Source organism: Nicotiana tabacum, chromosome 4, assembly GCF_000715075.1.
Source record: "Nicotiana tabacum cultivar K326 chromosome 4, ASM71507v2, whole genome shotgun sequence".
Taxonomy (NCBI): domain Eukaryota; kingdom Viridiplantae; phylum Streptophyta; class Magnoliopsida; order Solanales; family Solanaceae; genus Nicotiana; species Nicotiana tabacum.
In genome coordinates, this window is record NC_134083.1 from 21,921,822 (window position 1) to 21,937,635 (window position 15,814).

Sequence of the window (15,814 nt, forward strand, 5' to 3'; positions counted from 1 at the left end):
GGAGTATTGGTTATGTTCTTTCGGGTTTTGTATGGCATTGTGTCATCTGCTTCTCCGTGTTTATAGTAATGCACTTTGGGTATTTGATGTCAAATTTCACGTGGCTATTGATTTTGAACAGGGTGGCTCGAGGTATATGATACAGACCAGCGTTTGGATGAAGTCGCACATTGTAGCAGAGTTATGTTGAGGTATGAACCTTTGTGTTAGAGTCGGGTGATGGTTCTACAGTGTGTAATAGGTTATTAGCATTTCGTTGTGGTGGTACCCGTTGAGCTTGCGGGACGGTTCTCTTGATTGAGTCATTTTCGTGATTGAATACATTTGGATTGTTGCTTATTGGTGAATGGATTGCACGATTTGTGGCTTTGAGTAGTATTGGTGTTGCGTGCCAGTAGAGTAGTTGGTATTCTATAAGACGGAGTCATCGGATCTAGGATAGGTGCTATCAGATTTGATTGCGGTATATTTGCAAGGATAATATCGGAACTCGGCTTAGGAATTGGCTATAATTCTTGTTGAAGGAGATGGAGCTCCACGGCTTGTTGATTTGATGAATGATTATGAGTTTCTGCGTGTTCATTCATTATCGGCAGTGTGCAAAGATTTTAGAATGAGGTTTATTACCGGGATTGGGTTATTTTGAGCAGTTACTGTGATCGGAGATTTTGCTATGGGTATTTGAGTTAGGTGGTCTATCTTGTGATTGTACCTTGGGTTATGGTTGCGGTTTGTTACAGTTTGTTCAGACTTATGCAGCGTGTAGGTTGCGAGATTCAGATCTTATAAGGAATTCCGGATGCTTGAAAATTGGATTCTAAGGCTTATGGACTAGGTTGAAGTTTTAAGTTGAAAGAGTTGACCAAGTTTGGCTTTTTGTAAATTTGACCTCGAAACAGAGTTTTGATGGTTTTGTTAGGTCCGGATGGTGATTTTGGACACAGGCGTATGCCCGAATTTGCATTTGGTTGTTTCTAGAAGGTTTCGGCACAAGTTGGAAAAAATTAGAAATTTGTCGGCACAAGTTGGAAAAAATTAGAAATTTGAAGGTTTAGAAAGTTCATAAGTTTGACCGGAAGTTGACTTTGAGGATATCAGATTCAGATTGTGGTTCCGGGAATTGAAATAGCTTCGACATGTCATTTGGGACTTGTGTGCAAAATTTGTGTTCATTCTGGGATGATTTGATGTGTTTCGGTGCGAGTTTTGGAAATTAAAAGTTCAAGGTTCATAGATTTCGATTTGAGGTGTGATTCGTTGTTTCGATGTTTTCATCTATGTTTTGAGGCCTCGAGTAGGTATGTGTTATGTTATGTGACTTGTGGGTATGTTTGGACGGGGTCCCGAGGGGTTCGAGCGTGTTTCGGATTGATTTCGGATCATTTCTTCAATGTTGCTATTGTTGGTTCTGGTGTGACCGCACATGCGACTGGTTTACGCAGATGCGATGATCGCAAAAGCGACGAAGGGGTCGCAGAAGTAGAAATATTGCAGGGAGCAGGGTTCCGCAGAAGCGAAGATTGCTTCGCATCTGCGAAGGCGCAAATGCGGTGAGTTGAGTGCATAAGCGGTAGGCAGCACATAAGCGATATTTGGGCGCGCACCCGTGAGTGCGTAGATGCAGGTATTTTACCGCAGGTGCGAAGGCAGGCCTCCAGTGCTTCTCCGCAGAAGCGTGATTTTTGGTTGCAAAAGCGACGCCGCAGAAGCGACTAATGTGTTGCAGGTGCAAAAGTGTTGGGCAGAATGATAAATACAAGGGTTCGCGATTTTGGCTTCATTTTAACATTTCCAAGCTCGGATTGAGTCGATTCTTGAAGTAATTTTCGCCATATGAATTGGGGTAAGTATTCTCTACTCGGTTTTGGTTATATTTCATTAATCTATCTTCGTTTTTGATAATTGGATTATGAATTTTAAAGAGGAAATTGGGGGTTTTGGCCTAAAGTTTCATAATTTGAATTTTGTTGGGTTCCGAGGCGCGGACCCGGGTGTGATTTTTGGTCGGTTTTGGGTTTTGATTAAGGATTCGATCTTTATCATTTGGAATTGTTTCCTTGGGCTTTATTTGATGTATTTGAGTTTCTTTTGGCTAGTTTTGAGCCTTTCAGACGTAGCTACGCACGTGATGGCATCTTTGGAGCATCGCCTGGCTTGCTCGACATTGGTATTGGCTCGTTCGAGTTAAGTAACTCTTCTAAACTTAGTGTTGAGGGTATGAAACCCCGTAATATGTGTTATATGATCGGTATTGAGGTGACGCACATGCTAGGTGACGGGCGTGTGGGCGTGCACCATGTGATTTAGGACTCTGCTGCTTCTATGACATTGTATAGTGGTCCTACTTTGTTGATATCCATGTTTCCACCATGTGATAATGTAGTTAAGCTGTCAATCATGCTAGATATCATGTTTAGGCATTATGCCAACACTGTTTGGACCCATAGTGGTTGTTGTTTACTGTCATCTCACTTATTTTATTGGTATTTCGTACTCAGGCATATCCATGCATTCATACCATATCTCAGTCTCAGTTATTTTTTATTGATACATCATATCATTGTTGTCGGGATAGTTTCATGACATTGTGAGCCCGTGAGTGAGACTGGAGAGATTGATGACTGAGTGAGGCTGAGGGCCTGAGTGAGAGTGATATTTTGGGATCGGGCTGCACGCCGCAATGTGTTATATTGATTATATATTATGAGATAGGGATGCACATCATAGCGATATATTGATTACATTTTATGGGATCGGGTTGCACGCCACAGCGATATAGAGCTTAGGCTGAAAGGAACCCTTCCGGAGTCTGCACACCCCCAGTGAGCGCAGTCGACTATATATATGTGGATTGGGATTGGGCTGCATGCCGCAGCGAGTATTTTATAACGCTGAGTGATTGAGTGTGCTGAGCATTAAGCATAGTGAGAGGGGATGCGAGATAGTGAGATTGAGTACTATGAGAGTGTGAGTATACGAGCTCATCATAGAGATGCATTGCATTTGATATGCGTACTTGAGATATATGCATAGAGATGCATTTCCTTCTGCTACCCAGTTTTGGGACATTTATGATTTTACCTGTATCTTGACATATAGGCATAGAGACGTACTTTCCTCATGCTATCTGAAAATGAAACATCTTATTTATTGTTGAAAGGAGTTTTGGGAAAAATCATAATTTTCAAACTTACTCGTATTTTGGCATATTCGATAAGAGGTTTGAGTTTTCACTGAGATACCTCTTTTATTACTTGTATTATGTTGTTATGATATATTGTGGAATATTGGTATTGTACCCGACCTTGTATTAGCTCGTCACTGCTTTCAACCTAAGATTAGGTTTGTTACTTACTGAGTACATGGGGTCGGTTGTACTCATACTACACTTCTGCACTTTGTGTGCAGATGTTGGATGCTGATATTGCTATGTTCGATGGGAGTTGGATTGAAGATGTACCTACGTCCCGCTTGTAGCTGCCTCTTATTCGTGGTAGCCTTAGATCTATAAAACCTTGTTTATGTACTTTTCAAACAAACTATGTATTTATCTCATTTCAGCTTTGTAAACTCTATTCTTAGAAGCTCATGATTTGTACTACCAGTCCTTAGAAAATGTATAAAATTACAGTAAATTACTATCGTTTATTTGTCTTGTTAATATCATTGAAATTGGATAGTTACTAGTTGGCTTACCTAGAGGGTTGAGTTAGGTGCCATCACGACTAGTGGATTTGGGGTCGTGACATATATTGAGCAAGAGACTTGTCTCTACACTTTATATAGAAGAGCAATTTTATGATTATGGAATTTTTAGAGGTCTTTAGAATCTTATTGTAATTTTTTAGCGTGTGACCCTTTTTCATTGAATTTTATTTATCTAAAATATAAAATTATCCAATAATCATTAGGTGTTATTAGCCGCAGAAGGAGTGCAACTCATATATATTAAGCGTTGTTTTAAAAGGTTTCGAGGCGATCCCCGGGGCGAGGCATACCAAAAATACCTCGGGACGATGGTGTGGGGCGAAAGTCTCAATAGGCGTACGCCCAACAATTTGGGGCGTACGCCCGGGCGTTCGAGGCGCATTTATTTAGTGAGGAGTAAGACCTAGAGACCTTTTCAAATTAAAATAAAATTTGTTGAATAAGTTATTTATATAATACCATAATTCTCTAAAGTGAGTTTGGTAATTACTCAAAAGGTTTAAAAAGGAACTCAAAAGTATTAAATTTAAAAGTCAATACATTTTTTATTGATTGAAGCCCTAATTCATGGTTTCCCAAATTTTATCTTGTCCGCTAGTCTGCTAATATTTTTCAAAATCAACAAATATTTTATTTTTTTTACAAATACAAAGAGAACTTCATTCTCCTTCATAGGAGCAAGTTCAAAGTTCAAATTGTAGGTTAATCATCCTTTTTTTTCCTCAATATAGAAAACTTTATTCTTTTAGACTCAAGTTACTTGTGCTTGTAAGTAGCGTATGATAGATTGTTTTGATTAAGTTTTTGTAGGGATGGAGCGCGCGCGCGCGCACACACACACATATAAGTAGCGTATAATAGATTGTTTTGATTTTTTTTGTGGGGATGGAGCACATATATATATATCACATATTTATAGTTTTTTTAAAATTTTATGCAATTTTACATGTTTATAAATATTTACTGTCATTATATTATTTTATAAAATATTAAAAATTAAATACCTATGGGGTTTACGCCCCGTGCCTCGATGCTTACGCCTCGCTGAGGCATATGTAAAATGCCTCGCCTTACGCCTACGCATTTTAAAACACTGATATTAAACTAGTTCTCAATCTAATACTAAGTGTAATGATACAATCTAAGCTAATTGAATTTATTTAGGGATATATATGAACTTTTAAATTACTTCTTTTAATTGAATATTAAAGAAGTTATTTAGGGATATATGTGAACTTTCAAATTACTTCTTTTAATTTAATTTTAAAAGAACTTATTTAGGGATATATGTGAACTTTCAAATTACTTCTTATAATTGAATTTTAAAAGAACTTATTTAGGGATATATGTGAACTTTCAAATTAATATAACATGCAATTTATTTGTTCTCTGTGTAGATGGAATATCGTAGTTGGATGTATAATAGGAATTATCCTAATCGTTGGTTTTTTAGGGAGGAATTTATAGAAGGGGTTATTGAATTTATTAGGCATGCAATGTCACTTGAACCATTTCAAATCGGAGGGATGATTAGGTGTCCTTGTGTGAAGTGCAAGTGTTCGCATTATTTTGGATTGGGGAATGTTAAGTCTCATCTTTATAAAAAAGGGTTTATGAATAATTGTTTTGTGTGGACTAGTCATGAAGAGGTTAATGGTAGTGATGGTGTATTTCATAACATTGTTGTTGGTGAGAGTAGTAGGTCGGTGGGGAATAACATTCAACATCCTAGATACCATGAAATGGTTGCGGATGCTTTTGGGATGCACTTCGAGTTTGAACCCCGTGAAAGTGTTGAATAAGCTCCTAACGAAGAGGCAACACATTTTTATGAACAGTAAGAGGCCGATAGTCGTCCACTAAGTGAAAGGAGTATGTACTCTCAGTTGTCTATTGTAGTTATATTATTAAGTATCAAATCACATACCAATATTTCTCAAGCGGGAATGGATTCTTTCATTGGCCTTATAAGTGAACTAGTTGACCCAACTTTCAACATACCTGAATATTTCTATAAGGCTAAATGATTGGTTTCTAAGTTAGGACTCTCGTCTATGAGAATCGATTATTGTGAAGATGGTTGTATGTTGTATTATAAGGTTGATGCAGATTTAGAAAGTTATAAATTTTGTGAAAAACCTCATTTTAAGCGGGTTTCCAGCGGGAAGAAGGTTGTTGTGAAGTCGATGCATTATTTACCTCTTATTCCTAGATTAAAGAGGTTGTATGCATCGATGAGTTCCGCTCCTCATATGAGATGGCACTATGAAAATAGAAGGCCGCCTAGTGTTATGTGTCATCCTTCATATGGGGAAGCTTAGAAGCATTTTGATAGGACGTATCCAGATTATGCTGTTAGTAGGGTGGAAGTTGAGAATGTGCTAGATGTTGCTTACCAAAACGACACCTCAAGTGTTAACCAAATGGTGGATGATCAATTAGAAAATGACTTGGAGCATCCTCAATGCATATTAGAAGAAGTTGATATGGAGGAAATAACAATCATAGAAAATGAGGATGAAGAATCACCTAATAAAAATGAAATAAGTGAAGAGGAAGAATTTTCGGACGAGGAAGGATACTTCGAAGACGACTAGCATGTTAGTTTTTTCAAGCGCTCTCAACTTATATAGATTTATATTCTCAATTCTAACATTTTCTTTAATTTATGCAGATGACCGGTAGGGGTCGAGGTAGGTCTAGGAAGGATAAGAGGCCTATTGATCATGATGATGGTGCTACACCCTCGCTTCCTTCCACTCCACACTTGCATCCCTCCGCTGTTGATGGACGGCAGCAATCTTCTAGGCACATCTTTTCCACTACATCTATCCAATCATTAGACTACCTACCATTCGCCCTCCCAATAGTATTCTTACCATTCTCCACCACAGGGCTATACCCCGCTTCCTCCACATGATCCTGCATATAGTTATATCGGTCAAACAAGTCAGCAGTCACAGGGCCATATGGTTATATGCCTGTCATATGCTCCATTTGCTTAATCACCAGTTGGATCACATCCATCTAGATTTTAGCCAGCCGGATCTCAGCAAGGATCTGGATCGCAGCAGGGGTCTGGATTGCAGTAGGGGTGTGGATCGTATCCATCTTCATCAGCGACCCCGTCTCCCTCTCCACAGAGTTCATCTCCTAGTATTTCTAGACTTCGCCTTTGGGATAGTAGCACTGAGCTAGATGCCTCTCCTTCTGTGCATGCTTCAGATTCATTGACGGAAGATAATCCAGAGGAAGTGTGGTATGATCGTTATCATAGGATGATCATCAGGCCTGAGGGCAATGTGTAAGATTTATTTATAACTTCTTTGTTTTTGCTGAATATAATAGCTAGTCTTGTTTATTTAATGTAATTGCTATGTTGCAGGTTCATACCTAATCATCGAACTATAAAGATAATCACTGAAACTCTTGGCCGGTTGTATGATGCACCCTATGCGACTTGGAATGACTTTCCACCGGAGCTCGTGGAGCAAATTTTCAACCAATTTAAGGTTTCAATACAATTCTTATCTATTTAAGCATTATATTAATAATATTTTCATCTAACGTTATACACTTCATTTGCAGACTAATAGCATGTTTGTCCAAGCTTCTAAAATCAGCTTATTTTGAGAAGTGCTTTTCTCAAAAGTACTTTTCAAAAAAATACTTTTGGTGAGAAACAGTTTGTGTTTGGATAATTAATTTGAAAAGCACTTTTGAGTAGTAATTAGTTTTTGATCAAGCTTTTGAAAACTTCTTCTAAGTGTATTTTTCTCAAAAGTGCTTCTCAAAAAAGTGCTTTTGAAAGAAGCTATTTTTTCTACTTCTCAAAACTGCTTCTGCTTCTTCTCAAAAGCATTTTTTTTCCTTCTAAAAGCTTGGTCAAACACCTCAATTTTTGGCCAAAAAATACTTTTGGCCCAAAAAAATATTTGGCCAAACAGGCTATAAGTGTGCCTGGGAGGACCGACATAACAGTTTCATTCTTGCAAATTTTGAGTTCAAATGCCGTAAAAGACTATCCGATTCTTCTATTCTGCTCGAAAGAAGAGTAAGAAGTCTTCATGGGTTCTACCGCACATATGGGAGGATCTACTGAGGCAGTAGACCACTGAGAAGTTCGAGAAGAAGAGTGAACAAGGAAAGAAGGCTCGAGCATCTGAGAAGGGTGGCTCCTTGCACTGTGTGGGTGCAAGGAGCATGGGGACTGCAAGGAGACTATTGGTAATTCCTTAAAATATTTAATTCTATTTTTATTAAACTATATTTATATATTTTAATTTAGTTAACATGTTTTATTATATTTGTAGGAAAACAATATGGGAGGAAGATGACTCATGATGAGTTTTTCATGGAGACTCACATTCGGAAGAAGAAGGCACCGACAGATCCAACTAGATGGGTCGAGGACCGGACGGAGACTATATATGTAAGTTTCATAACTACTATAACTTGAAATTACTATTTATAATAGTATATAGTTAATACTTTTCTATCTTCTAAATAAAGGATCGCTACAAGATTAATGTGGAGGAGTACACTCCGAGTTTGCCACTGAATGAACAAGGCGAGCGACCACCCGTTTCAGACGAAGAAGCGCAGAAGATATGGTTGGATGTTTTCGGTGGTCCTAAAAAGGGGATAGTATACGGCCTTTCAAAGAGATCATTTCGGCACTACAGGGCTGGATCGCAAGGTATAGGGCCTTTCGCCCAAGGCGAGATAATTGATAGGTCGACTATCTCGTCTATGGAGAAGAAGATTGCAAAGCTGACAGAAGAGCTTGAAGAGACAAGGGCTAGAGAACAAAAGAGAGATAGACAATTTGATACCCTTCAAGTTCAGCTAGAAAAGAGGGACCAACAATTTAATCTCCTTCAAGGTCAGCTGGCTAATCGTCTTGCTAGTGGTGTTTTCCCCATTCCCTGATCTCGTGAGCCTTCTCCAGATGCTAATCCTTCTCGTTGTGATCATTCGAACTATGCCGACAATGAAGCTTCTAGTAGTGAAGATGAAGGTGATGTATTACAAAACACTCATTGAATAGTGTGTATTGCTAAACAAAGTATTGAACTTGTGAATATATAGTTGGAATAGTTTTGAATGATGATTGTATTGTTGATATTATTTTGTTATTGAACATTCGTATTGTTGTTGGTGTGGTTGGCGTTGTTGTTGTGGTTGTTATTAGCGTTGTTGTTGTGGTTGTTGTTGGTTAATTTTTGTTGTTAGTTAGTTAATTATGGTTGAATGGCAGCAATGTAATGCTGCCATTATATGATGGTTATTGGTTGTAATTGGTAGGTGGTGTAGCTTAAAAGCAGGCATATTCTGCCAAGTTTTTACCCAGAAAACCGACCGATTTCGGTTGGAATTCTCATATTAAAACCCAGAAATTCATCTTTTCTGACTGACTTCGGTCGGTATTTTCAATGTGAAATCTGCAAAAAATTGAAATTACCGATCAAAGTCGGTCGAAAATAACATGTTTATTTATTTATTTTTTAATTATTCCGACTGATTTCGGTCTGTCTGTTAAGATTTAAAAAGAAATGCTAAATTATCATATAATTACATTTTTGACCGAAATTAGTCGCTATTTTGAAAAATAAATAAAAAATAATTTAAATAATACCGACCGAGTTCGGTCGGTATATTTATTTTTCCAACAAAAGTTGTCAGTTAAAGTGGTCAACCAAAGGTTGAATTAACCGACCGACTTCGGTCGGAAAATTGCGACCGTCTTCGGTCGCCACACCTTAGCGATCACTGTTGTTACGACGAATTGAAATCAGTCGGAAATTGGGCGGTTTTCCTATATTTTCGACCAATTTCGGTCGATTTTCGTGGACGATTTTTGGCAGTTTTCTAGTAGTGATATCCGAGGCGACATTGATAATCTTCCTGGACCTTAGAGAATACTTGTGAAACAACAAACTGATCATAATATCATTGCCACGGCTGGAATTACTTCCTTTTATTACGTGTAATTTTAAGAACAATCCATTAAATTTTATGAATTAATTTCTATTAACTGCATTTAATTTGCCCCTAATCGTTGTAAAATAATTGTAGCAGATTACGGACGACCACTGAAACTTTACCACGAATTTACCATCTAAAGGAGACCACCATGCTTTAAAACTTGAAAATGTTAAATCAAGGGCGTGAGTCTTATTCTTTATCACCGGAATATGGCAAAATTACCAACTTAATTTACATGCTTGGTAGGAATTATTGCTGAATTGACGTACACCATTATTTTTTGCTTTAGATTATTTTTTTCATACTACACTCTACAGGGGCATAAATATAATTAAATAGATGACATGCCAACGAAAGTTATCTGCACAGATGATTGCAAAAAGACTGCCATAGTTGTACTGAAACTCACAAAATATTACAAATACAATCAGCGACTGTATCAAAACTGAATCCAATACAAGCCGGTAAATAAAAAAATAAAAATAGATCCATCACATGGTTATTTTTATCGTAGTATAAACTTCACTATAATAAATGGGAAATTCAAAAAACTCCTCAATTAGTCCAATTTAAAAAAAAGTAGCTGAAGCAATCGAGGATAGACTGAGCAGAAAACTGGCCAATACGATCGTTGAGGACGAAGGAGAAGGAGGAGCACTACCACCAGGAGTAGAACTTGAAGGTCCAGCAGCAGCTGGTGTAGGTGCACAAGCGCCCGGTTGAGTGGAAGAGGATGGTGAAGGAACGACTGGAGTGGTCGGATTGCTCGGGGTAGGTGGGTTGGCTCCTGCAGGAGTACCGGTGCTAGAAACTGTAATAGCTAATTTCTGGCCATTTTGGCAATGCCGGCCAAAAGTGCAAATGTAGTAGTGATCTCCAGCAGAGTCAAGAGTCACATTCGCTGGTCCTGCCATTATGGGATTGCCTATGGCATTTTGTGAATTGCACCCATCGAATGAAGTTTTTTGTACTTGCAGCACGTCATGCGAGTCGGTCATAAAATTGAAAACTGTAAAAAAGAAGAAAAATACAATCATAAGGTACTGAATTTTTGTATAAGTTGAAGGATATCTATCTCAAAAGGAAACCTGGAACAAGAAATTTAAGTGTACCTAGAGTGTCACCAATTCTGAAGGTTTTTCCAGCAGCCCAATTTGTGTAAGCTGCAGCGCCATTGTTCGGTATGGTCCAACCTATGTTGTTCCCAACCACATGCACCGTTTGGGCTGTTGTGTCTTGCACCAAACTTGCGACGGCTAAAGCACCAAAGACAATCATGCACAGCAATTTGTCCATGTCTTTGCTTTTTTGTGTAAACTTTCTTCTTTCGACAGAAGATTTTTGAAAGAGATCCTATTACAAATGAGGGAGTTACTGATTGCTAGTTTGCTAGAGGAGGATGAGATGCCTAGAACAATTTAGCTCTGTTTATATAAGGGAAAGGATTTTGAATTGGTCTAGGCTCTTAACTTGCATGGTGCTAAGTCTTGAATTTCAATTATAGCAATAGCGGTGGGAAATCAAAGCAGGAATTTAATGCAGAGTGGACAATCGGTACGTTAATGCTTGAAAGAAGAAGCCGAAAAAGAAAAGTAGAACACGAGCTAATTCAACTCCCAAAATAATCAAATGAAGCTAGTCAATGGACACTTGACTTGGAAATCTCCTTTCACGGTACGTGAGACTTCATTAGTTTGCTATACAATTTACGAAGTTGATTTACAAATGTTTAGGTAAGTTCCTTCTCTACGTTGAGACTTACCAACAGAACAAAGGTAAAAATTATTGTAGACAAGAACAAGCACCATCTTGTTTGATTCTCAATAGTACAAACGATGGCGAAAGTGGACCAAGCGAATTCCAAGCAATTAAAGTCCTCCAAATGATGTTCACTAAATCGATTTTTGTAAATATAGCGTGTCTATTCTTTTTGCTAATAGACTGATTTTCTAAATACAGCTTCTAGAATTCTGAGACCTTCTCCTTGTAGCTAGGAAACTTGCTGAAATGCTGGAATTTCATTCTCCAGGTTTAGACATTTAGACTTCTTACTCTTAGTTGTAATTTCTGAATAACTGAATTTTAGGGTCCTCTGATGTGTTTCCCTGCTACGCATGACTTGGATTAATTGGCAGGCTTACTGTTTCTTTCTCCCTTTTTTCTGTCTTAACCGCAGAAGTATAACAAAATAGCAGAGCATTCATCCGCTTAACTAGAAAACTATAGTATTGAACTTCTATTTCTAGTACTTGAAACCAATTTTCATTTGGAGCAACTTTCGTGCTCTTCTTTTCCTCTCCATTTCTTCTCTTTTTTTTTTTTTTTTCTTTTTTTTTTAAATCAAACACTTTCACTCTAATTCAAGACGACCTAATTAAACTAGAGGAACTACTCAAGATGGAACGAACAGATTTTTCGTAAGTTTTCCTAAGTACAATGAATAATAATCTGCAAATAATTCTTAAATAAAGACACAGCATTCTAATGCGCCAGAGGCTCGGTCACCACTGCTGCCTAGTATATAAAATCCTAATGTGCCAGAAATCAAGCACCTAACATTTACGTAGATGGAGTTAGATCTGGAGTGCCGAGTCGAAAAACAAATGAAAAAGCGAAGACGAGAACATTCTTCTTGATCAACTAATATATGAATACCACATTGAACAAGAAGCTGTTCATGGTCACTCCACGTTGTGATTACATACAGATAACAGATGTACTGTTCACAGAAAGATCTGGAAAGCTGATCCCAAAAAGTTCAGTTCCTAAACTGCTAAACATACTATTACAATTATTTGAGCAAATCCCAGTGAGACGGACGAAACTTGCGCTGGGAGAAAGCCTAAGGTATTTTAAATGCTAAACTTAGCAACTAATAGGTGCAGCTGGTTGATGTTGTGGGGTGTGTGCTGGCCCTGGTTGGTTAATCTCGCCATTATCCATCATCAAACTTGTTCTACTCTTTTCTTTCTCTTGTTCCAGCGACCTGTACACTCCAAAGTCCAAGCAGGAACCATTAGCTTTCCCAACTAATGTAGATTCCTCAACATTGCCAGTCTCCCCTCCTGCAACATTTGTTCCTGGTGTGACCTTATCTGGAATATCTTGGTTCACATCACCTGCACAGCCGTCTTTATCAATTTGGATCTTCTCTAGCTTTTCTCCAGAACCATGTTCCTCCTCAACTTCTGGTCCGGCTTCAGCAGCATTTGTTTCTCCAACGGCTGCATCTGCTACCAGTCCCTTGAAATCATCATTGTCCATAGAATCGTTATGGACCTCGGCATCAATGGCAATGGTTTCCTCTGAGCCATTTCCTGCCATTTTATCTCTTCCGTTGTCAACCTCAGTGTCATTGCTGGCCTCCATTTTCTTCTCTGGAGCATCTCTATCAGGCATTTCCTCTTCTTTTTTGTGCTCTGAGACTTCTTTCTTAGCCCCTATCTCGTCCTTCTCCTTGTCCTCCATTTCATATTCTACAACATTTTCCTTTTCTTCTCTGGCAGATTCCATATCTTTCTTGTCCAAGTTTTCCTTATCTACATTTGCTACATCCATTTCCTTATCTTCTTTGATAGTTGAAGATGTTCGACGTCGTTTCTTTGTCGGCTCAACCGCTGCCATAAGGGGCATTGCCTTAACCTTCTCACTGATCCGTGCTGATCTCCTTGGATTCTCACTAGAACTCCAATCAAATTCTGATACACCAGGATTTCCATCGTGCGTTTTCAGGTACTGCACCAACTGTTTGCGGTTCCTGATCTCCTCTCCAGTTGGAGCAACAAATACAACCTCATTCTTCTTTATTTTACCCCCTTTCTTCGGCATGACCTGCGGAGTAACAGAAAAAGAAACAATGTAAGCCACCCAACTACGCTTGCCTAATTCCCTTGTCCAGGGTACCTACTTTCTCCCAAAGAACCACCTCCCCCCACAAACCCATGGTGCAGACTGCAGCGTAGGGGCAACTATTCTTCAAGAATCGATGGAGCTTTTGCACGCTGATCTCTCAAACAAGAACTAAATGATACAGAACACTAAGCTCATAATGGTGAAACCTTAAGCATAGAAATATAAAATTACTTGATATACCACCAAATAGATGCAGAAAATGAAGGAAATTAATTTCTCCCATCTGTTGGGTATAGGATCTTCCCCTCTCTTTTCAGGGGAAAAAGAGGGGAAGCGTAATAAAACAAATAAAATTATTATTCTTGAATGTGAGGAAAATATTAAGTTGCAACTTACAACACACATCTGCCTCAGTTACACCTACTTTAGAACTAATCCCTAATCCATTGTTCCGGAAAAATTGAAATATGAGGCAGCAACTGACTTATCAACCAAATCAACAGGGATTAACACGCAAATCATCCCATCCAATGATTTGACTTAAGTTCCACTACATTATCAATCTCAGTTCATTGTAAACTCATTGTGTTTAGTGTTCAGAAGATGCCCTGGCTCTAAAAAAATTGACTTGCGGCTACTGCAACAATATAATAATTTTGCCAATTCAAAAGTTCAAGTCTTCAGTAAATTATTTCATTTTCTAGTTGCCTTAATCTCAATAGTGAGTTTACCAACATAGCAAAATAAACGACACTAGAGAAAGTAAGAAAGAAAGAAAGTAATACCAGTTTCTTCCAAGAAGGAGGTGCAGGAAGCTCCAGAGGCAAAACTTCATCCTTCTCTATATTATTACTTGCCATTATTCTCTCCAAAAACTAAACTCTTGTTTCAACCAAAGTTCTGTTTGTGCATATATTCGGGTGAGCTTGCTTTGCTAAATAGTAAAGCAGACCGAACTGTACAAAACCGCCTCAGCACGCAATGGATTGACCAACACGTGCCACTTAGCAAGTTTCCAGGAGCCTTATCACCTCCGTACCCCTAGTCTACCACAAGTACTTTATTAGTGGTTACTATTACTATATTATTTTCAGAATAATAATCTGCAATGTAAAAGTTGCAAGTGTTCAAATTCGACGGATGAGATTCGTCCATTAAAAAAGCTATTCCAAAGTCGGTGGAAAGTATCTATATATCGTGATTTATTAATTATGATCTATCTAGAGATTTGACACGTGGTTTCTATTTGATGATGGGATGACGTGCATTGTGCAAGACTTCGAAAGAGACCTAAATGCTTCTGCTTCACGTCTGTGGATCTCGTGCCACGGCACGGTCTTTTGTCGATAACGTTCCCGAAAAAGCTATTAACTGAATTTAACCATGGGTTTTTGGGTCCGGAATCTCAGTCCTTTCCTCTTTCTTTCTTAGGTAATATCTTTCTAAAGCAGATAAGAAAACAAAATGACTGTTCAACCTTGGAGCTTATTTTTAAAAAACAAAACATATTTATCAGTAAAACATATTTACTGCACATCTACTAGTGTTATAGATTTCATTTTAGACTTGCTGTAATACAGCAAATAGCTTACTTGTTTGCCAAAATGATTACATCTACACTACTAAAATACGTAATGCTTTAGTGGAAAATTTCTTCTTCTTTTTTTCCAAAATCTTTTGGGGTTGGTTTAGTACCCTAATTTTTTAAGTTTTTTAGTTCACGAACTGTCATTATGCCTAAAGGGTCCACATATTGCTACACAGGTCAATATACCTAAAGGGTCCACATATCAGGACAAAATGCTGAATTAACAATTTGTTCTAAAGATTCTTCTCAAGATTTAGCTGAATTGCACACACTTAGAGAATCAGCCCAATACAGCAATATGGAGGTAGCCCAAGTCCATATTGGGCTAATTTTCAAAGAAAGTGGTCCAATCGTAAAGAGCACACGACTGATGGGCCTTAAAGCTATGTTTAGAAACGGACATTTTTTATTTTTAGTCCGCGCCAGAAACTATTTGCATTTAGTAGCCGAAAAAGTATATAAAATTTGTATAATTTTTGGAATTTTTACCTAGCTATACTATATTAGAAACATATTTATCACCTTTATTTAGGTTCCTTATTAATTACTTTGTATATCTGTATTTACAAGTTATATACAAAACCATTAAAAAGAAAAAAATTCAACATCCCTTAATTTTAGCCTGTGTTACAGGACACCCACCCCCCATTTCCAATAACTCCACCTACATTTAAGATT

General features: G+C 38.0%; 2 protein-coding genes across 2 annotated transcripts; both read right to left on the reverse strand.

Moving 5' to 3' along the window:
• Window positions 1-10,135: 10,135 nt before the first annotated feature.
• Window positions 10,136-11,109, reverse strand: LOC107783039 (cucumber peeling cupredoxin-like). Its single transcript, XM_016604000.2, has 2 exons — window positions 10,809-11,109; window positions 10,136-10,705 (listed from the first exon to the last, which is right to left on the reverse strand). Exons 1-2 carry the CDS (start codon window positions 10,990-10,992, stop codon window positions 10,266-10,268), a joined length of 624 nt encoding a protein of 207 aa, XP_016459486.1. The 5' UTR covers window positions 10,993-11,109; the 3' UTR covers window positions 10,136-10,265.
• A 1,216-nt stretch (window positions 11,110-12,325) lies between these two features.
• On the reverse strand, window positions 12,326-14,610 carry LOC107783040 (uncharacterized). Its single transcript, XM_016604001.2, has 2 exons — window positions 14,334-14,610; window positions 12,326-13,527 (listed from the first exon to the last, which is right to left on the reverse strand). Exons 1-2 carry the CDS (start codon window positions 14,406-14,408, stop codon window positions 12,562-12,564), a joined length of 1,041 nt encoding a protein of 346 aa, XP_016459487.2. The 5' UTR covers window positions 14,409-14,610; the 3' UTR covers window positions 12,326-12,561.
• Window positions 14,611-15,814: the final 1,204 nt, after the last annotated feature.